Source organism: Tympanuchus pallidicinctus, unplaced genomic scaffold (assembly GCF_026119805.1).
Source record: "Tympanuchus pallidicinctus isolate F22 unplaced genomic scaffold, pur_lepc_1.0 scaffold3, whole genome shotgun sequence".
Taxonomy (NCBI): Eukaryota; Metazoa; Chordata; class Aves; order Galliformes; family Phasianidae; genus Tympanuchus; species Tympanuchus pallidicinctus.
This window is the reverse complement of record NW_026294747.1, coordinates 49,773,709-49,796,989: the sequence shown is the minus strand read 5'-3', so window position 1 is coordinate 49,796,989 and position 23,281 is coordinate 49,773,709. Positions and strand designations below refer to the sequence as shown.

The following is a 23,281-nucleotide window of genomic DNA, read 5'->3' as shown; positions in this document are numbered from 1 at the left end:
ACATCATCTGGGAATTTTCTACGGCTTTTTAATTGCATTTCATTTCCACTGCCTCAAAAGTTAAGGCTGACTGCCCCCACATTTGCACATTTATTATACAATGACAGATATTTAACTTCCTTTCAAGTATTGGAAAATTAAGGTACACTGCATTCTTGTCACAGATGGAAGAAAAATTGAACAGTTGTATTCAAAACCAAGAAACACCTGAAAACTCAACATGAACAGCTTTTCTGATAATCATTTTCATAACCGAAAATATTAGCAGTTAAGCTTAAAAGCTTCTGATCCACAACAGCATGAGAAATTGCCTCATTTTGGCTGTTACTTTAGAAAAGCTTAATGTAGAAAAATGTCCCATTTACTACTAGACAGCATAATAACACATGGATGAAAAACTTAACATGAACCAGCAGTGTGCTCCTGCAGCTCGGAAAGCAAACTGTATCCTGGGGTCCATCAGAAGAGGGGTGGCCAACAGGGACAGGGAGGTGATTGTCCCCCTCTACTCTGCTCTTGTGAGGCCCCATCTGAAGTACTGTGTCCAGGTCTGGAGCCCCCAGTACAAGAAAGACAGAGAGCTGTTGGAGAGGGTCCAGAGGAGAGCCACAAAGATGATCAGGGGACTGGAGCACCTCCCCTATGAGGACAGGCTGAGGGAGCTGGGCTTGTTCAGCCTGGAGAAAAGAAGACTGTGGGGTGACCTCACTGCAGCCTTTCAGTACCTAAAGGGAGCCTGCAAACAGGAGGGGGAATCAACTCTTTGAAAGGGTTGACAACTGAAGGACAAGAAGAAATGGTTTTAAGTTGAGGGAGGGCAGATTTAGGTTGGATGTCAGGGGGAAATTCTTTACAGAGAGAGTGGTGAGGTGCTGGAACAGCTGCCCAGAGAGGTTGTGGATGCCCCGTCCCTAGAGGTGATCAAGGCCAGGTTGGATGGGGCCCTGGGCAGCCTGGTCTGGTATTAAATGGGGAAGTTGGCAGCCCTGCATGTGGCAGAGGGGTTGGAGATTCATGATCCTTGAGGTCCCTTCCAACCCAGGCCATTCTGTAACATACAGAAGGAGCTGCTATAGGGACACCTAATTGGCCAGGCTAGCCTGAACACATGCCACATGCTGAAAGAATTCTCAAGACTGGCTGCACTGACTCATGACACTCTTTCAGAGCCAATGTCCCAGTTATAGAAGCTGGGAGATCTGCTGAGAAAGACAGGTGGTCTTAAGTTCAGTAACTTAGGACTTCCAGCAATTAAGGTGGTCAGCACCTCTCCTATTGATACCTGTGTAGAGAGGAAAAGCAACAGAAAACTCAAAATTAATTTAGAGGCAGAAAATTCTAAGTTTTTCTGTGCTTTCATGCCACAGGTCTGAATACAGAAAAGTAAAGATGCCACAGAACTGGTATTCTGTAGAACAGGTTTTAAGCTTCCTTGAAGAACCAGTGCATCCACAAGTAGTCTAAAGTTGCTGAGCACACTGCTTTTTAAAACAAGCAAATTTAATATTACTGAATAAAAACATCCTATATTATCATTTCCCCAAAGCCTAATCTGAGCTATGCTTTCAAGTTATGCTTCAAGCAATCATTTACTTTTTTTTCCCCACTGAGAGAGCAGAACGCATGTTCTTATTTCTACCAAATGATTACCGGAGAAGTAACTGACGAACACTTTCCTGCAGCTGTGGCATCTTCTCTTTTCCTGAGTACACTGCACATTCACAGAGCAGCTTATTAATGGCTGCCCTTAGGATGTTGATCTGTAAAAATAAAAGTGACAGAATATAGAAGTAAAATATATTAAAAAAATACAACTCTAGAACTGCAGACTGGCTTGGGTTTAAAAGGAACCTCAAAGATCATCTAGTTCCAACCCCCCATGGGTGTCAGAGTTGCCAACCAAGCATCTAAAGCAGTCCTAGTTCTGTGTTGCTCTACATCCACATGTATGAAAGGTGGTTGTGGCACTCATAAAATTGAACTGCAATTGAAATATTAATATATGCAAAACCCCTGAAGCTTTGAAACATATCATGAAAGGGAAATGGTTTTAATTTGATGGAGGGCAGATTTAGGTTGGATGTCAGGGGGAAATTCTTTACAGAGAGAGTGGTGAGGTGCTGGAACAGCTGCCCAGAGAGGTTGTGGATGCCCCGTCCCTGGAGGTGTTCAAGGTCAGGTTGGATGGGGCCCTGGGCAGCCTGGTTTGGTATTAAATGGGGAAGTTGGTGGCCCTGCCTGTGGCAGGGGGGTTGGAGATTCGTGATCCTTGAGGTCCCTTCCAACCCTGGCCATTCTGTGATTCTTCCTCCAGATGCACCACTGCTGGTACAAGAGGTTAATGCTTCATACACATTGAAATGACACTCTTCAAGATTAATCAGATACACTTCAGAAGATAAAGGGTACCAACACAGAATTCTTTCTAAAACATTTCAAGGATTTTCTCTATCTGTCCATAGTTTTTACACACACAAGGGCCTGGTGGTACCATTATGGCTAAGGTGTAATTCACACAGATACTACACAGATAAATGCTTTCGAAATAGAAAAGTTTACTGTATCTGCACATCAACATGACCCACTACCTCCTTAAGAAACCTCTAGAATGCACTGGTAACCTACCATACCTACTCTGCACACAGAACTCCTTGAGGCATGTGAAGTCTTTCATTGTCTAGAACCAAATTCCCAGAGCAGATCAGTCAAACAGCAGCCTTGTACTCCTCATCAGAACATTTCTGCAATTTGTACATCTGTCAGAAGGACGTTTGCTCACACGTGATCTTGGACAGCAGAGTAAACTTACATTTAACTTGTCCACAAGGGTTCTTATTGTTTGACTGATTTGTTCCGGAAGAAGGAGCTTGATTCAGTTTATCTCTAAGAACTGTAAAATTAAACTGAAGACTGCAAAGCGAAAATATTACACTGATCTGTAAAATAACAACCAAACAGTAATTCTAAAAACAAAAACAAACAAACAAAAAAACCAAAAAACAACAACAAAAAAAACCCCAATCAAACACTGATAACTTATTAGTGAAAAAATCAGTGCTTTTGTTTTGAGAAGTTTACAGAGTATTATACTAAAATATTTGATTTTACCCATCAAAACATACCGGCAGTAGCTCTGCCTGAAGTCCAAGGTTCTAAACAAGTAGTGCACATTTAAAATAAAAAAAGATAGCAATAATAAACTTTCAGTTGTTGCAAAGGCTGCTAGGACGCCAGCTAGTACAACAATTAACAAGAATTAACAATTAACAGCACTGGAACAGGCTGCCCAGGGAGGTGGTGGAGTCTCCTTCTCTGGAGATGTTCAAGACCTGCCTGGATGCCTACCTGTGCGACCTGCTGTAGGGAACCTGCTTTGGCAGGGGGGTTGGACTCGATCTCTGGAGGTCCCTTCCAACCCCTACAATTCTGTGATTCTGTGAAGTTGTGATGCACTAAATTCTAGTTATGTAATAATTTACAATAGTAAGGTACGAATTTTTACCTCCAATACATCATCTACATCAAAATGCACATCAAATGTCAGTTCCATGTCATTTTCTGGAAGCAGTGGAGCCCTACAAGTCTGACTCCAACCCAAACCGCACAGAGCACCAGTAAAATACTTGCGAGCTTTATCAACCCTGCACAAACAAAGAAAACAGTGTCACCTACAGATTAGGAAACTAAACTCATATGAATATAGACTTAAATGAATTTGACTAAGCCATGCCAAGCAATATACAGCAGTCTGAAGAAGTAAAAGCAATTGTTACATGTTCATACTTTGTCAAAATGTTTTGTTTTTTTAAATATGGCAGTGAAACAAAGCTGGATTTCAAGTTATGTAAACAATTAAAATTTGGGAGAAAAAAATCATACGTGTGCAAAAAGGAAATTAAAATCAAGGGAACCCAACATCCCTGTGTTGAAGTGACAGCTTACAGATACGAGAACTTGAAAGTAATCCAGCTGCCAGAATTCAGATTTTATAAAACTCATGCATGTTTCTCTCCTCAGACAAAGTTAAAAACCTACCCAGTTCTACAGTTCACCTTCCTAGACTTACTGCATGATTGTCAACTGTATTACTTCAATATAAGAAAAAGACTGCAGTGCCAGTATGTAATTGAACAAAATAAATTATCTTAGCAAATACTTCACTAAAGCTAATAAAAGATGATACAAGAGCTGTATAATAGCATACTAACTGCTGGAAAGCAAGCAAAGAAGACTGACGCAAATTTCTGAGGGTGTTAAAGTAAATAAAGAGACTGCAAAAACACGTGAATACCTAAGTTCTATGGCAGGAGCAAACAGCATACTAAGGAGAGCAAGAAGGCCAGGAATTGGAGGCATTAAAGATGTTTCCTCTAAAAACATGGTAGATCCTATAAGCACACACACAAAAAAAACATTAAGAGTACATAAAGAAGTTGCTAACCTCAAGATGATGTAATACACAACTGCAGCAACATGTTTACTCAGAGCTATTCACATAAAAACAAGTCCTGAAAAAGCTGCCAAAACATTTGTACTAAGCATTACCATTTTCATTTAATGATAAAAACGCAGCAACCAGAAATTGCTCAGAGGAATGTTCTGGAGCATCTTGGACAACAACGGAGTTTATGCTTCCCTTTCGCACGACAGTATTTCTGGAGAGGAAATAAGTATTTTCAACATAGAAACAACAAACAGAAAACATCAGAAAAAGCATACAAACAAGAAAAATAGAATCCTTTTCATTTCAGAGCACAACCTGAGCAGAGAGTAAAATCTCAATTAGCAGATGTATATGAATTAAATAATAATTTCTCTGTAAGACATTAAAACATCCTTAAATAGAACTATTCTTCCTATTATTTTTTATTATTATTATTATTTTTTTTTTTTTTTTTTTTTTTTTTACACAGCAATAGCATGCATTTAAATGCAATTCACCCATTACCATTCCTCTATTGTCAATGGTCAAAAGCTTTGTGAAATTCTGTAAGATTAACTAGGTTAAGTTTTATCAGTTTATGAAAAGTAACAGTTAAGAAGTCTGTGCTTCACAATAAGAGTGTTATCATACCTGAACTGGGATACCCGAGTCATACCGTGGCATTTCACCTCATAAGGACTGAACGGGCCACTAACTGTCACCTTTGGAAAGACAAGGAATGTCACTAGTTAGCCAGCATATGCTTCTCTCCTAAAAATACTTATAACTGAAAAAGCAAAAGGTTTAAAGATCTTGTGCACGCACTGAGCAACACTGAATTGATAAACAGGCAACACTTTCATCACCATCCATCTCATGCAAACTTATCACACTGAGACATCTTAACGAACATAATGTTATTTTCCATGGCTGCTGGGAATCCATGACTTCCACAGACTTAAAAAGCATAGAGTTTAACCATTACTAGAGCATTTAGCAAAACCAAGCCATTGCTGTTTACAAGAGGTCTTTAAGTTAGAAAACACTACACTTCAGAAAAGAAAGCAATTCAGCAGGATTACTTCTCTGGTTAACATGTGCATGATGAGGAGCCCAAAAGCCTAAATTTTGTCAGGTTTGAAATGGGGAGAATTATAATGTAAACCAGGCATAACCTGGAATCAGAATACGGAAAGGGACAAAAATCTTTTGTTACCTATTCCAGCTCAGCAGTGAGTAGAAGTCTCAAACTACTTAAGCAGGAGAGAATTCTGAGTTTGCAGTTGGCAGCTGAAGGAACACTCACTGTTTCACTATTATCATGCGCTGTGGTGTTCTCTGAACTACTTTTCACCTAGCTAAGGAAGAACCAAACACTTTTTTTTGCTTTTGTTTTTTTTCTCCCCAGTAATTTCCTGAAAAACTGAGCCACAATTTTGCTTTTTGCTGCCACACGTATTACAAAGATGACTGTGTGCTGAAACACAGTGTTCAGCTTCTCAATTTTACCCTCATTTTGCAGAGGCTGGATATACCACCTTGGAACATGATGGTACAGCTGGTTCAGTTAGCTCTTAAGCTATAATTCAAAACTTCATTAAAGCTGCAGCAGATTAGTTCACAGCAGTGCTGCCATTACAGCTCTCTACTCACAGAACGTACCATGAACAGCATCAACACGGTATGGTTATTTAAGGTAATTTCAGTCTATAGTTTGAATAATATGAGAATAAGGACATGTAATGCCATACTGAAACCACCACTACTTGCATTACCTTATGGGTTGGTACATCAGATTTGTTGTCAGAAAACCACTTTAATAACCTTTCAATGAGATCCTTTTCCTCCTCTCTTGAAGATGTTTTCTCTTCTTCCACTATTCCGTTAAAAAAAAATCCTTTCAGCAAATCATGGCTTTGCTACATAAAAATGGAATAGAATTACAACATGAAATAGTATGTTTCTCTAAATTTTACACAGAATCATCCACTAAAAGGACAAAAAAAAAACCAACAATGATGTTTTCACCTTTCTGTTTACACAGAACACAAAAACGCAGTTCAGACTGAGTTTCAATGAGTAGTGGAGCAGCTCAAATGATTCCATTATCTTTGTGTAAGCATCTCTTTCAAAGCGTGTCTCAAAGCACCAATGCCTTTGGCTAACAGCACAGTATGAATTATGCACAGAAGTAAAAAACTATACATCATTGCACTAAGCATTAACTTTGCATTATCTGGCACAGTCCCAACGCTTCAGCTCAACTTCTAACAACTGCAGATAGTTTGAGCTGAATAGAACAATCTAAGCAGAGTCAAAAAAGCTTAATGAATACGTACTCGTGATTCATACGACTCTTCTGCTAGTTCAGCGTAATGCTCTTCAATAAGCACATCTCGAATATTCACAAGGTCCCTGTGTCTTGTGTAGTGGAAAGCATCGACATGCAGAGCACTGTGCACAAGTGAATACACCTCCACTAGAAGAGTATAACCGTTTACTAGTGAGGCAAACCTCCTGCTAGCACTGTAACTCCACCGTTCCCCACATACAAGAGATTCTGCAGATGGTCGCATCTTGCATATCTTGAATTCCAAAGCCTAAAGCAAAAACATCAAGAGCAACGTTTGCCCAAGTAAAGGATAATCCTTCATTTTCTCAACAGTTTGACTGCATTATAAAACAACCTCATAATTATTCTAAAGGTTTATGTTAATTCATAAGACTGCTGCAAAATTATTGTCCCAATTCCTATTCTGTCATTGCTAACAGAGCTACACATTAAATCTTCTATCACAACTCAATGCTGTAAGAAGTTGCCAACTGAGCATAAATAAAAGACAAATCGGTATTAATTTACCATTCATATCAAAATCCGACTAGTCTAGAAATGTCTTCTCTGGAAAAATTTTATTATCTACAGCTCTTTTTAACTAAGATCATACATAATAGCAGAAAAGTCAGTTCTCATTTAACCCTTTTCCAGAATTGCTACCTGTAATGATAGTCTTGAATGAATTTAAAACAGAAACCCTTGTTTCCTAGCCATTTTGAAAAAGAGGTATTGAAACTACTTAGCATGCTAAGAACAGAAATAAATAAACTACAGTTCTGATGGTTTATTCAAACACTCCAGACAACAACAATGTATGACACACTTGTTTCAATGAATTTAAAACACCTGAATGAGGACTGGAAAAATGAATTTTAGTTAAAGTAGTTAATGTCTATGTAAATACAGTTTTAAAGAATTATTTTTATGTAAAGCTAGGTACTGAACAAAGTCCTTCAGACTTGCTTTACAGGTCCCCATTCAATTCTCAAAACAATTCCGCCTGAAAAAATGCAAGTGAAGACAGTAGTTAAAAGAACACAAAGTAAAAACAGACACTTCTATCTGGTTTAAATCAGCAAAGCTCTCTCATACATATTTGTCCTGTGACTAACAGAATAGCGCAGGAAGAGAAACAAAAACCCCCTGTACAGTAACAATACAGAAGACAGTGCGGACTTCCACCACACAATAAGAAGATATCTTATTTGTGACGGGGATAACAAAGATTCTGCAGAGGGTAAGTAATTAAACTAATAACTAACTGTTTCTCCTCTCTGGGCTGTTTTCTGGGCTCTATAAATGAAGCTGTCATTTGCTCAGAGATTCTTAAACCAAAGCGCTGCTATAATCTCCTGCTCAACCCATTAGTCCTGAGCTTCAAGCAAGCTACAGAGGAACCAGAACAACATTATCTTTCTTTTCACAGAACTGAAGAACAAATAAACTTATTATGATGAAGCAAGAAGGAGCAGAAGTCAGCTGTCTGAGCAATTCCCTCTCATCTTCTACTGCTCTTGTGATTACAGGTGCGAGAGAAAAACCCAGTACACTTCCAACAAAGAAGGAAACTTAATTCAAACACTGTTACAAAAATAACACAATGCTGTTGAGATTTTTTTTTTTATTTATTGCTGTTGTTGTTGTTTCTATGTTGTTTTTTTAATGCCTAAGGCAGGCACCAAGTCCATGTGTTTTCATTTTGCTTTTTATGTTTCACATGCTCCCCCTTCCCCCCCACTGTCCCTAAAGACAAAGAGTGGATAACATTTCTCTGCAATCATATACAATGCAATTCACTTACAAGAATTGCTTGCTCTGTGTATACATACCTGGGAAAACATTTGTCAAACCAGTTGTAGTATTAGGAAAGATGATTTGTAAGATGTAGGACGTTAGCACATGCATTAATTTGTTATTATTATGAAAAGCATTATGACTTGATGTGCAACTCTGTTTCCGAAATGAGACGTGAAAAAATCCCTACCTGGAAAGGAAGCTCTCGAAGACTGCTTGGAATCTCTTTCAGTTTTTTTAAAGGCACTTTCGATCTATCACCATAATCTACAAAAAAAACCTGACGGGGAAAAAAAGAACCAGGAGCATCAGTGGAGTCTCAACAGCATTAGAAATCATACTTCTGTGTAAAGTAAAGTGACAACTTGAGCTTCATCTTATCAAGTGAATCATTTTCAGAGTCTGGAAAACACGCTAATCAACACAACCTGAAAATAATGGGTCCAATATTTATAACATGTATTATTTGATCCCTTGGCATACACCCAAGAGGTATTGGAGTCTCCTTTGGAGATACTAAAAATCCATCTGGATGCTTTCCTGCCCAACCTAACGTCGGGAACTGCCTTAACAAAGGGTTGGACTGGGCGATCTCCAGAGGTACCTTTCAGCCCCTACAAACAAAGAAAAAAATACACCAATTTGCTAGTTCACCCTATTCTGGCAATGCAATATGCTCATTTCATTTTAGTTCTAGTTTTCTAAATTTGTTCTCTTTAGTGGAATGTAATTGTCATGAAAATAATCCTCAGTCAAAATTCTTACTAAAAAAACCTCCAAGATAGTTACAGTTAAACCCAGTTAACGTGGGTTAGCAATTTGATAGAACATAATGCACTACTGTACCTCTGCAAAATCTCCAGAAACATATAGAATACGAGCTCTGTAGTATCCTGTGTTTTCAAGACGAGTGAATGGTGCTAGACAAACCAACTCTGGATGTGGAGACACTGACAGATCTGTCAAGTTCTGGTAGTTCAACTCAGCAGTCAGAGTCTGGAGTACAGACCTGTTTTTTTCATCTATCCTGTACCCCCAGAAGTGTCCAACTTCTACTATCTGAGAGTAGGAAAATTAGACAATATCAGATCACATCATCACACTCATCCACATCAAGTACAAAACAGCTTTGAGCAAAATACGTGAAAGCACTCCTACTCCTGACACACACAGAAGTTTTCTCACATTGCAATGCTGTGATGAAGCATTCATCACTCATAAGAGGTTATTCTTCATAACATCATGTTTTTAAATGTCCCTCTGCTGCGTAATTACAATATGCTCTTCACCTAAGTAGGCTGATAAAAGTATTTCTAAAATACAAAAAAGCAGAACACTTGCAAATAAAATCAACACATTAAAAATTTTAAGTATATGACTGATTAAATAGATGCATGCAGCTACAGCACAATGTTCTTGTTAGGGAAAGAACACCAGAGTTAGCTACATATGTAAGCAAATCAGCATTGGTACATTATAATTAGCCATTCTTCAGGAAACCAATAACACCACTATTTCAATCAAGCTGAACAACCCTCTTTCCAATTGCTTTCTGTACTCATCTACTACTTCTGATTTTATATTGCATGTGTTTGAAGAATGTTTACTGTGGATCAAAATAAATGACCACATTGCTGACATAGCGAAAAAAAAAAGGACACTGCAGAGATTGGAACATGTTTGATCATCAAATCCATGAACATTTTTGAACTAAGAGTCTTAGCTGCATAAACTACAGAAGTTATTCCTTTCTGCCTTTGCACAACATTTCAGCTCTACCAAGAGCCAGTTTAATACTTCAGCCTCTAGTTTCCATCAATTGTTAGGACTTTTTATTTCAAGAACATATATATTGCTTTATATTGCTCAGACTGCTCAAGAGACAATAGTTAACACAAGATCTAAACAGATTTCATGAATATTTGAATATACATATCATCTTCCTTTAACGTGTTTCATGCATGCAGTGCCTTCTTGAAATGATCACATAGTCCCATTATAAGTCATTTCTCACATCTGTGACTTCTGAACAAAACATAACCAGACCTAATAAATGCACAAATATCTACTGATACTCATTTTTGTAGAGTACACAAATATTACACCTCTACCATTCATCTTCTCTACATTTAATCTATCTTTCAGCTATCAACTGGTATTAGCATCCATTCTTTTCACTAAAGCTTGTTCCGTACACCTCTAATGTCTGATTACTGTTACGACCTTCTTCAGATACAGAACACTCCTACCTCTGTTACGCTGATGGACAGAAGATGACTTGGAATCGTCTTTAACAGCTGTGAAGTACCAAATGAGACTTCTATGGGCTCCACTGTTTGCTTCAGATAGTCCACATTCACTCTGAAGTTCATAGAATTGAAACATTAAATACTTCACTCGGAAGTGAAAATTTAAGGGTTTTTTTGTTTGCTTGCTTTCACCGCTTCTTACAATGATGAGGCGCACAGGCATGCATGTAGAAAATGGGGGGGAGTGGAGTTAAAAAACAAGTCCAGTGACAAAAGTCATGACAATCACACTTTGTAAAGATAAGACCTGAGACTCACTTATGTATTTAACCTTTACTTGAAGATGCATTTACTTGATTAGACCATAAAATTACTACACAGAGCCGACATTCCACAGGAGAAACTAAGATGCAATTAATGACCAAACAGAAAAATCCAGGAAGCTACATACCAAGAATCAACTGTGTCATCAGCTTACTAGAAATCCAAAGAATGAAGGTTAAATAGTGGAGGTTGTTGGATTTTTTTCCTCTATGGTATGACTTACACATTTATTTTTAAAAACAATTTGAATATCTTACAGCGCAATTGTAAATTCAGCAGACCCTCCCTCCCCGATTCCCTACAGAACATGGTTACCTTAAAGAGTCCATGCTTGTAACTGTCACATGTTGCAACTCCTTTTTGATATCATCTGGATAATGAACATCCAGTTGAAGAGGAATTTTCAGCTGTGACATTTTGATTGACATGTACACTGCAGGTAGAACCTTTAAACCCTCCACAGGATTATGGGAAAACTCTATCAAAGCCCTATAAAAAAAAATAAAAATCCAAAACAAATCCAACCAACCAAACAAAACACACAAGAAAATTTTATAATAAATACATGATGGGAAAATCAAAACTAAACCAAAACAATTATAAAAACAGAAAAGCTATCATTTTTTTCCCTGCCCTTATCATGGGGAGTCAGAGAACTACAAAATGTATTCCCCTCACAGGTCTCGATTATGTGCCTGAAAACTTCTCTTATAATTGTTCTTGTAAAAGAAACATTTTCTAGCAGTCTCACAAGAACATACCATATTCACTACATTTAATACAAATAGACAGAATGTGAAGATACATGTGTTTTTTTTTTTTGTTGTTGTTGTTTTTGTTTTTTAAAGGGAAAAGGCATAAAAAAGGTCTACATGGAATGATGTTTGGGCAGTTCAGTCCACAGTCAGCCTGCAGACCAGCTAACGTTGCCAAGTCACATGCATGTTGTAGGAAGCCATCTGATGGTATCAATGAACTGGGTTCACTATACGAATGAGAAACAAATACAGACAGAGCAGCTGCAGTTAAGATTCTCTGTTACAAAACAAAAGAAACACAGGAGAAATTGGTCTCTAGGGCACTAGCTTATCAAATGTTATTCCAAATCAATACATACTCAATTTCAAAGCTCCCTTTTTTATTCTAGTCAATAAATCAAAAACAATTTGATTTCTGACAGATTAAATTAGAAATGTTCATTTTGTCATTACACCACGTAAAAAGAAATCATGAGCAGGCTCACAACTGAGACCAACAGACAAGCACGATGCTCAAAATATTTTGTGCTTACCTTGATCCATCATACGTAACAGATTTTACTTGTCCACACTGTCTAAACTGTGACTGCAACTGATTATGGTATAGATAGCCATAGGGAGGAATATTTTTCAGCTGTTGAAAAAAGTCAAGTCACATTCAACCACTTTAATACGCTATTAACTTCATCTCAATAATTAGTTAGCTCTTATCTTCCTCCTTCACTTGAGCTGCAATAGCAATGATCTTAGAGCCAAATTAAGAAAAAAAAACATACTGCATTAAATTAAAAAAATCTGAAAAAGATTTCTACTGCTAATTACTGTCCTACCTCCTTCCTTCCTGGAGCCAAGATTCAAGAAAAGTTCTCAATAGTGGGAAAGGATAGACGTGAAGATTTCATGAAGAAAAAAAGAAACCAATCCATAAAAGCTAATGAGACCCCAGGGGCTGCACTGCACTCAATGGTACTGCAACACAGCTGCCTGATCACAAAACTGCTCTGTATCACCATGGAAGGTCACAGAGGTTGGGACAAGACCCTGACAAAAGAATAGGAAACGTTCCGTCCAGATTTTAAAATCTTAAGAATGACCTGGGGAACTACAGGCAGGTCAGCCTCACTACAGCCTCCAGACTAAGCACTGATCAATCAGACACCCAAACACTTTCCTTGGCTAATCTGAGCCATTCTGCAGAAGCGAAGACAATTTCAAACTTGTACTTATGCAATCAGATAAAAATGTCTACAGAGTAAAAAGAAGAAAGAGAATGCAACATCCAAGTAACCTTAAAATAATTGGCATGTTTGTCACATACCACTAAGTACAAGATAACAAAACAGTAACGCTGCAGTTGTAACAACTCTTTCAACTCAAAAATGTGCTCTCTCAAAACCTTTTATCAGTTTTCTGAAAGACCAGCAATCAAATGTGCAGAGGATAAAGTCGGAATCCTTTTCAAACTGCCTACCCACACAATGTGCACTGTAACAGAAAAAAGGATGACAACATACCAAGTGAGAAATACTTACATACTTCTTCTATCTCGTCCCAAGACAGAAAAAAACCTTGAAAAATACCACTAACACTACATATTCCTATTATTTGATGCTTGATTACATCATTCAACTTCATAACATACCAACACAGTTGTTTTTGGATCTTTGCCACCAAGCTCCCTCACTGCACCTTGTTCATTACATTTTTGAAAAGAGAAGTAGTTCGGATAGAAAGCACCAGCCATTACAACCTGAAATCAAGAAAATATTTTCTTCTTTTAATTACAGCTTATTATAATATTCAGTTTCTCAAGACGAAATACAGTTGCAACGTGAAGTGATACCAGCACATCTTACTATTATTTTTTTTCCTGTCTTTCATCAGAAATTAATGCTGTTCCAACTGAAGTTTAACTCATGTAAATCTTAACCACTTAAAACATACCCTCCATGACTTCAGCTTCTGGAACAGCATTTTAATATTTCTGCATGCAGATTAAGTCAAAACTTCAATTGATAACTTCTCTTTCAAAAAGAATGTCAGTTTTAAAGAAATCTATATACAATACTGTATGACAGCTGTTCAATTTTCACATTACATCACACAGTATTTAACAATTCAGCTCTGAAAAGTTCACTATTTACAGTTAAACCAACTGCTATTGAAATAAGTCTGTGAAAACAAAATCACTACTAATCAGTCCAAATAGGAGAAGAAATTTCATTAGAAATGTGAAGCAAGTTACAGTAGCTGAGCAATATCTTACTTTTCCCTCGAGTAACTACTCAAGCCAGTGGCAATTTCAACAGAGAATTCAAAACAAGCAAAAACACCTTTTTCATACATGTTAGTTTTTATCATTTCAACTCAAACCATCTGTCTTCAGAGTATTTTTTATGACCTAAACAAAAATTAACTGAGATACAAGTTTAATTAATCTCAGTATCACTTTTTCACTTTAATTTAATGAACTGACAGAAACAAAGGGATTGCCAAAGGTCCAATACTCTAATCATAACATTATTTGTGCTTTTAAATTATAAAAAAAAAAAGTTCCAACTGCAATCTTAAAAGTTTACAAGAAATTTGAAACACAGGGTATCTCAAAGTACTAGTTTGTCAATGGTACGTAAAAACCCAATTACAAACTTTGGAAGCAATATCTCTACCCAAAGAATTAAATAATTACCTGCAAAATGAAATGCTGTTTATATGCATACTCCTGATCCATCGCAGATAGCTGAGTATTAACGTGCATGTTAAACTGCTTGACTCTTTCTTTCAGAAGCTCAATTAACTCTGCCACCTGAAATTCCAGCTCCAGTTACACATTCAACAGATCAAATCCAACCCAAATGGAAAAAAAGCTTAGTAAAAGCCTAAGCAAGAAGGTAAGCCCTCTTACTTCTTAAGAGACGTTAACATGCATTTCATCTAATATACTGCTTAGCATCTTCACTAGTACTTTTAAAATACATGTAGTAGTAGATTTTATTTTGCACACCTCTAAGTTCTCATGTGACACCTAGCCAAGTGCCTGTCAGTGTTCAAGTTAACGCTGCTTTCAACAGTGTTTATTCCTCTGGGAGTGAGAAGATGATCTCACATATTCACAGTTTAAAGAAGATACATAACTTGCTGTATACACACAGTTGTACATGAAGTAGGCTTATCCACGATATTACCATCTTTAAAAACATTCATAAAAATGACTATTTCAGCTCACCTCTCTGACTTTCTTGATATGAACATAATTTAATTGACCCCACTCAAGCTCATCCTGGAGAAGAAAGTGAGAAGTGCAAATAAAAAGTAATACAGAGAAGAAGTTCCTAATAACTAGCATGCTCACATTCTTTAGTGTAGACACAAATAATAGCTACAGACTATGAAAAAGATTTTTACCTCATTTCACAGCTCTCTTTAATTCTGACTGTGCATTTTGATAATGTATGACAATATATCTGACTGCAACTGTACCTGGATTATCAGCAGTGCAGCTGTGGAGCATTAAGACTTCTCATATAGACCCAGATGTTCAACTCCTCTGCGCTGCTAGTACAGAATCTCCTCTAAGAGGATTACCTCAAAACAGAAGACAGTCTAGAACTTCTTAAGATCTAGAACTTCACATACTCACTGCAAATTGGTGCATGTTGCGCACTGATATTCATAAAGCACACTATGGTCCGGCAAGTGAGAAATCAATGGCATGTTGTCTTACACGCAGAAAAAGACTACAGACAGTTAATGTGTGCATACTACTGGACTTCTGAGACTGATACACCAAGATCTCCCATCCTTCCAGATGCTTGCCCCAAAAGACACCCATGATTTGAGAAGTGTCTTTCAACTACAGCTCAAGTTCCCTTCTCAGCTTAATTTCAAACATTCTGGCCACTGTCAATCCATCTAACATAGGGACTAAGTAAGATCTTCAAATACTAGATCCAAAGACTCACTATGACACCTCAAAGCCTGTGCTTCTATTTACTTACGACAATGACAATCACAGTAAAGAAAAAATGCCAGTCTAAATTCCTGGCAGAATACTCCAGTACTCAAGTCACCAGTTTCAGTATTGGACAGAAGCGATAAAAAAGTTAAACTAACCTTGGGATGTCTCAGGTCCCCATTCTGTCTGCACATCTGCCATGCCTAAGAAAGAAGTGGTTTAGTATTCAAGTACAAACCGCCAATAATAACAACAAAAAAAAAACATGCCATACTGAAAACTGAAAATTTTCCACATGCTATCCTATGCTTAGGATTATTTTAAAATACTAATTAAGATATCAGAGATGTCCTTCAGCTAACGCCATTATACACAGCAGGGCCAACTTGGATGACATTCTTGATGTTTTAACAAGTTCTGAATACTTCCAAGGACAGAGATTCCATAACCACTGCAGACAAACTATTCTGTTGTTTGACTACATCTCACAGACAACTTCCAGCCCTCTCCACTGCAGTGCATCAGCAGAGCCTCTGCAACTTGTGTCTACAATATCTTGCCCTGCGGCTGCACACTTCCAAAAGGAGGCCTGGCTCCCACGCTCTAACCCTACACTCTGCCATGCGGTGTAGTAGAAGTTCTCAACTTAGGGCTGAACTAACTCACCTCTAAGGCCTTCCCACATATGTTCCAGCACCCTAAGTATCACAGGGTCTTCTGTGAGACTATCAGTATTTCCATGTCTTCCAGTAATTCAAAGTCTCTTTAGCACTACAGAGTTCAGAAGCTGACACTGTACTCAAAAGTGGGCCAGTGACAGGAATCTTAGTTCTACTAAAGCACTACTTGCAACACTCAATTGGGTATTAAGAAATTTGTTCACAAAAAGGATGCTTTGGCAGTAAATCAGGTTGCCCATACATTTTCTGCAGTCTCCTTCCTCCAAGACTTCAAGTACTAAGCTGAACAAAGCCCTGAAAAACTTTGACTGATCTCATCAACATAAGACTGGACTTCAGACATCCTGAGGTGTTTTTATGATTTCATTCTTAAGATATGATTGTGATTTTAAGTCTTAAGACGGTTCCTCCTAAGCAGATAAAAAACACCTCTCACTCTTAAGAGCACTCTTACACTGATTTTATTGAGCACTGGCATGAACTCTGGGTCTCTGGCTTATGCAAGGACACAAAGTGGTGCAGCTGTAAAATGTAATTTTAACAATGCACCACTGAGGGTCTAAAAAACTGGCTGGGTTACAAAAATGTTACATCCCTCTGAAGAAAAAGAACATAAATCATTTTGTGTTTCATATGATTAATACTAGTAACTTCTTACTGCTTAACTACCATTTGTTCTGCTGCATGCAATCAGACGTCAACTTTAAAGACACCTTCATCAGTTGGAAAGAATCTGCATCCCGTATAAAACAGTTTCTTTATGATGAGAGGGTATCAAGAAAACCTAAGTCTCATGCCCACGCCTTGCTCAAAATCTGCTTCTATTTCTGGCAAGCAGAAATGAAATGGTGTGTTTTCTTTCCTTCTCCACTCTTCACACTGTTTTTCACTTGCTCAGGTGAACAGTAAAAAAACACTCAGAAAATGAGCAGTGCAATTCATTTTTACCCATTTCCTGCTGCCTTACCCTGGAGAAAAACTGCACACTTCCTTTACAGCACTAAAAATTGACTCAGTCAGTACTAGCAGTTGTGTGACATAGTGCAAGATAGCCTTAAAATTATTCAAAATAGCTAAGTATAACATGAAGTTTTTAACAACTTCAAAACGAAAATACTGCACTGATCACACAGAAGTGAGAAGGTTTCACCTTGGTCCATGACTTCACTGGAAAAATCAGACAGAAGAAACACTTACCTTAAATGCATTCACAATTGCAATACAGTCACTCTTACTATTCCCAGAAAAGAACAGTTTGCTCCTGGAAAAAAAAAAAACAAAAAAACTTTCAATAACATTCTTTCCTCATCTTAAACTTATTACAGCTGAACTATAATTATTATAATAAATACAGTAATAAAAACTGTATACATATTATATACAGTAATATGCAGTATTACTCCAACTACAATATCAGCATCTTCCAATACATTAATAAACAAGTTTAATACATTTATGGTAATTGTTTTTTTCCACACTTCCTCTCTGATGGTAAGCTGTGTGAGCACGCTAACTGATTTTTAATAGACACTGTTCACATCAATGTCCACATCAGGAAGGCAAAGCTGAAGAATCAGGTCTTCCACGCAGAAAAGGATGACTTTAATTTGTGATACTGATTAGTTCATATAGCAATATTTCAGTGTGACAGCTGCATTTTGGAAGGAATTTAAACTCAAGACATTAAAAATAGCATTTTGTGATCAGCTTTGCTCTGTGCTTCCAGCAATAGCCAGGAAGATATAAAACATCAAGATTATAATACCTGTATCCATCAATAGGCTGCTTGAAAGGCTCTATAAAGAAGTTCTGCAAAGAGAGTGCTGCAGCTACAATAAAAAGAAATCAAAATGAAAATCCTGTTACTTGTTTTTATGGAAATATAGAAGTTCTCATGTTGTTCTTTTACCTATAATAAGGCATTCTTCTAAGCATCCAAAGACATGACCAAGGACGATCAATTTTCCAAGATGCAGATCCACTGGCAAATGTACTAGCACGTTTCCTAAGAAAGTCAGCTCACCATCATGCAGATTTTCTTCTGCTTGCACACAAGATGTAAGTGCTCCTAGCTACAGAAATTTAAGTTATTTTCATGTAAGATCTGATCAAGTAAGTCTAAGATTGGTTTGTAAGAAAACAATACAAGAAATAAACAGTTGCAAAGCCATATCAATTTGAGCCATAACTGTAATTAAGTTGAATCAATTTGAAAAACCTACTACCTGAATATAAAACCAAGCTACTGCATACAAATATAATTTCTTCTATAATTCAAAAATAAAAGCCTTAGTACTTTAATATGACTGGTGTTCTACCACATACCTGATTTATAATTGGAAAGCAAAATTGCTGATTTCCAGGTAGAAAGGGAGATGTTCAGACTGTAAGGTGCTACTTGTTTAATAAACAATTTCACTTACAGATCTCAAGTTCTCTAACATTTTTCTTATTCTTTCTCATCACAAATACTAGTTCACAAGTATTACAATTTCTTCAGGATTCTGCTTTTACTCTCTGCTGAAATCACAATCCCTTTGAAATGCAGTAGCAGCAGAAACTATGCTGAAGAGTATGGCAACCAAGTAACAGCCTAACATGACAAAATATTCCCTAGACATTGTTCTCAATTTCAGGTTCCAATTAAGGTTACTAGCATCTTAACTAACACGGAATGTCATAATTTTCATTACTTGGATTTCAGCAGCATTAGAAAAAATGCCTACCTCTTTCAGATGAAGAATGGTACGTTCAATGTCACTTATGTTGGGTGGAGAAAGAGCTGTTGCCAACAAAGCTTTTGGTTCTCCCATATTAAGCTTTTTTATTTTTAATACTGTAGTTCCCAGTGGACAAGTCTGAAGGGAAGACAACGTTATTCTTACTTTTCCCCAAGGGAGGTGTTTAATTTATGAATTAATTGAAGGTACTGATCCTTAAAATCAGTTCAAGTTTATAATTCGGTAACAGCTAAAAATAACTTTGCATAACTAAGGATACTTTTCTTTTGAACAGAACGTTAATTTTCAAAGTCACATCTATTTTACTGCTGCAATTCATCTCCTATGAATAACACAATAATGAATGGTCTTTCTCAATTATTTACCAACTTAATTCCATTTAGTTGTACAGCTATTAATAACTATTCAAATAATGCATTCACTTCAGGTAAAGTCTGTGCTACAACAACACACATAAAAAAAAAATTAATTAGTAACCCCAAAAATTCTTACCAGCATCTCAGGTAGTGATTTCTCTGGGATACTGTCTGTCCAGAAGTCCTTATGTACAAGCCTGTAACAATATCCATTGGAAACACGTCCAGCACGACCTTCAAACAGGAAAACAAACTTAGCAGTTTATGAACTGCCCAAGCCACACTGTAAAAACATCTACAAGCATCATACAAGCATACAAGCTGAGAAACAGCAGCAAACTCAAGCAGACTCTATTTGGCGTGAGATAACTCCACTGGAAAGTAAAGCCATATTTTTAAGTCACACACTCAGCAAGGCAAAGCTTCCTGCTATACAAGATGCTGCTGCTATTAGCTGTATATTGGTCAGCTGCCATAACCAACACCGACCCAGAACCAAAAGGAATCAAAGCTGTAACTGTGAAGCTCTCACAGTATGAAAACAATGAAGATATTTTTATACCTAAGATTTCACTTATTAAATTAAGTACTCCTTTCCACTGGAAATAAAGACTTTGATATCAAAGAGTACTAATAAGAAAAGGTGATCTGAGTTCCTGTTTCTCCTCATGCTACAACAAACACTGTAAAGATACTTCTGTGGATCTTTCAATAATTTAAGAGTGATGAATAGACATGATTCTCTTCCTGCAGTCAATGAACAACTCACCACTGCTTTCCCTGTTTTCAAAAAATAAGGTATGGTTAAAAAAAAAAAATACTACTAAATAACAAGGAATCATTTAAAGTTCTATGGCCCATTAATTTTAATATTTTCCACTAAAATAAAAAAAAACTTTCCTCCCAAAGAAATACTTCAACAAAATGCAACATTCAGGCCTAGTAGCTTAATCACTTTTTAATACCTGACTTGATAAGGAAATACATTTTTGTATAAATCATTCACGACAAAAATTATCAGTACTTTTCATCTGGAATTCTTCATCAAATTCCTTTCCATTCCCTACTGCCACCTTACCTCTTCTTTGATAACAGTTTGCTTTAGATGCCCAGCAAAGTCTCAAACTTTGATAATTAGTTTCCTCATCGCAGACCAAAGTTCTAGTTAAGCAGAAATCTATCACTGCAATTAAAAACAATATCATCTTACTAACATTAAGTAGTCATTTATGTTTACGGTGATACACAGCTTGATTTTATATAACCAGAAAGGGAAAACTTTTATTTTTCATAAACAATATTTTCTTTGTTGATTTTTTAACAACTAGACTTAAGCTACTGAGAATACTAACAGCTGCAAAGAGATTTTTACACAGACATAAAAACAATGCAAATGCATTATAAGATAATCACTCTGCACACAGATAATCTAAAACAGAATTTGTTAATCTGATACAAGTATCTTAAAATATATTCAGAATGGAAAAAAAAACTTAAGCTTTTCCTCTAGGATTAAAACTCACATTCTAATCAATAGCTTTATCTGTATGTATATTCAGAAGTAAAACTTTCCTACTGTGAAAGAATTCAGCAACTGCCAGAATTAAACACCATCAGGAATGCTTTGTAAAGGTGTGACATGCTGCAAAGATTTAGGCAAGTAGTAATGAAGAAAATGTTACAAATACAACGTATGCACAGTTTGAAAATGTAGAAGACTTACCATACTTAACATCAGGAACTGTTACAGAGCTCTCAGCTATGTTTGTAGACAGAATAACCTTTCAAGAAAGGAACAAGAACTGTATAAAGATAGGAACTACTTACATTAATGTCTGCATGAAATATCTAATATAAGGAGAAGAAATATTAGTATTTCTGCTCTACATGCAAAATACAAACAGTGTAACACCAGAAAGCCTGCATTTTCTTGTCCTATTAGTAAAAATGCACTGTAAAGTAGTACAGTATATAACATAAAGTACACAAATATTTCTTTACACATCTGTCATAACAAAGTATCACAGTACTAGCAGTGACAAAGCAAACCAAGACCCCAACCAAAAAGTGGGGCACAAAAATGCACAGATACAGGAGGGCCACTCTGCTCTGCAGTGTCCTGTCATGCAAGTGGAAGAATCAACATGCACAAACTATCCTGAAGGATAAAAACAGTGTCACATGATACACTAAGGGTAACTGCCTCAATCTGCACATCTCTTTCAGGTCTAAATACCAGTAAAGTCAACAGCTTAGTAAGAATAAGAGTTTACATTTTGAGGGGAAAATAAACAGAAAAGCATCCTTTGCTTTCATGCAGCAGTTTTACTTGGAACAGATAATATTCTTCACAGAAAAAAGTTTTACAGGCTTAACAAAAAAAAAAAAAAAAAAAAGATTCAAGAATATTTACTTTTCTGTAGCCAGGAACTGGATTCAAAAATACATTATTTTGTTCTTCTAAGGAGACTCGTGAGTGGAGAGGGTACACTTGCCACCTAAAGAAAATGTATTCGTGAATATTTACTGATACAAGCATATAAGAAATAACTATATTTCTGCACTGAATCACCTGTTCTATGTAGGACACTCATAGTTAAAGGATGTACATTCAAGTTTAATAAATAAATGTGGTTTAACTTACTTTTTGTTAAACATACATGTGAGACGCGAGTGCATGTATCTTATTTCACTGAAACCTAAGAAAAGAATAATCAGAGTTTTCAGTCATCACTAACAACTTTAATATCAATTCTCACTTAACTCCCATCTTTTCTTCGGGTGTTCCAGTGCCTTTCTTGACTAGCACAAAGAACCTGTAGTCCAAGAGATTAACAAAGCACTGAGCAAAATACCTTTAGCTCTGGAGACAGAAACAAGCATGAATTCTATTTGCATACACACGCAAACATTATACTATATAGTTGTAACTTTAAAATTATCTGTTCAAGAATGGAACTAAGGCACGGAAAGGTACAGACAAGAAAAATCAGGCCATGGACCTGTTTGGACACCTCCTACCACACCCTACTCGGCCCCACTCTGCCTGACCATCCTGCTGCCTAATGCTTCCTATCTGCCATACCCCTTGATTCCAAATCTGAATATTGAAATCACCACTTGAGTTCAACTTACACTTGTTAGTGATTACAGAGACTTCTTCCATGATCAGTAGAAATAGACTGTACAAACAATATTAATAGTAGTTATTAATCAATCAAATCTAGCAATTATCTACTAGACAAAGTAGGTAGAACTTGATGACCAATTCTGGAAGAAGCAAGACTCCAGCAGAAAAAAGGGATGTCAAGAGGAGAGGCAGATCTTTGAATGTGAAAGTTTCTAGTAACAAAGCCTGGCAAAAAAACCCCAAACAACTACAATAGTGGGAGGAGGCTATGAAGAAGCGGGAAAAACAAACAAAAGAGAGGTTGATATTACAACAGATAGGACAGTATCAGCATAATCCCTTTGATAGGACACCATAAACTTGAAGTCATGCAACTCCTGTCACCAGCAAGTAAATATGAAGAACAGAAGCAAAGCCATTCTTATCCTGTTCAACCTCTCAAGAGGATGATAAATCACTGTAGCTTCCATTTAGCCCATCAGCTATTCTTGCAGGGACGCATTATACACTGGAATGCCTTGCTCAGCGATGATTCA

The 23,281-nt window shown here is 36.9% G+C and overlaps 1 protein-coding gene across 3 annotated transcripts in view; it reads right to left on the bottom strand.

Moving 5' to 3' along the window:
- The window catches only part of TDRD9 (tudor domain containing 9), a 59,392-nt gene that overhangs the window by 3,568 nt on the left and 32,543 nt on the right, over positions 1 to 23,281 (bottom strand). For 2 of the 3 annotated variants that reach the window (XM_052693830.1, XM_052693832.1), the window contains exons 10-34: positions 22,260 to 22,314; positions 22,029 to 22,113; positions 21,339 to 21,396; positions 20,694 to 20,798; positions 19,752 to 19,849; positions 19,245 to 19,376; positions 18,428 to 18,590; positions 18,284 to 18,347; positions 17,716 to 17,779; positions 15,997 to 16,041; positions 15,110 to 15,163; positions 14,573 to 14,689; positions 13,526 to 13,633; positions 12,417 to 12,517; positions 11,441 to 11,614; positions 10,802 to 10,913; positions 9,399 to 9,611; positions 8,743 to 8,832; positions 6,763 to 7,023; positions 6,199 to 6,342; positions 5,075 to 5,145; positions 4,546 to 4,655; positions 4,292 to 4,388; positions 3,503 to 3,641; positions 1,651 to 1,760 (exon numbers count right to left, since the gene is read on the bottom strand). In XM_052693830.1, coding sequence (XP_052549790.1) covers positions 1,651 to 1,760; positions 3,503 to 3,641; positions 4,292 to 4,388; positions 4,546 to 4,655; positions 5,075 to 5,145; positions 6,199 to 6,342; positions 6,763 to 7,023; positions 8,743 to 8,832; positions 9,399 to 9,611; positions 10,802 to 10,913; positions 11,441 to 11,614; positions 12,417 to 12,517; positions 13,526 to 13,633; positions 14,573 to 14,689; positions 15,110 to 15,163; positions 15,997 to 16,041; positions 17,716 to 17,779; positions 18,284 to 18,347; positions 18,428 to 18,590; positions 19,245 to 19,376; positions 19,752 to 19,849; positions 20,694 to 20,798; positions 21,339 to 21,396; positions 22,029 to 22,113; positions 22,260 to 22,314 — 2,770 coding nt within the window. The remainder of the gene's footprint in view (positions 1 to 1,650; positions 1,761 to 3,502; positions 3,642 to 4,291; positions 4,389 to 4,545; positions 4,656 to 5,074; positions 5,146 to 6,198; positions 6,343 to 6,762; positions 7,024 to 8,742; positions 8,833 to 9,398; positions 9,612 to 10,801; positions 10,914 to 11,440; positions 11,615 to 12,416; positions 12,518 to 13,525; positions 13,634 to 14,572; positions 14,690 to 15,109; positions 15,164 to 15,996; positions 16,042 to 17,715; positions 17,780 to 18,283; positions 18,348 to 18,427; positions 18,591 to 19,244; positions 19,377 to 19,751; positions 19,850 to 20,693; positions 20,799 to 21,338; positions 21,397 to 22,028; positions 22,114 to 22,259; positions 22,315 to 23,281) is intronic. The other variant, XM_052693831.1, reaches the window with a different exon arrangement.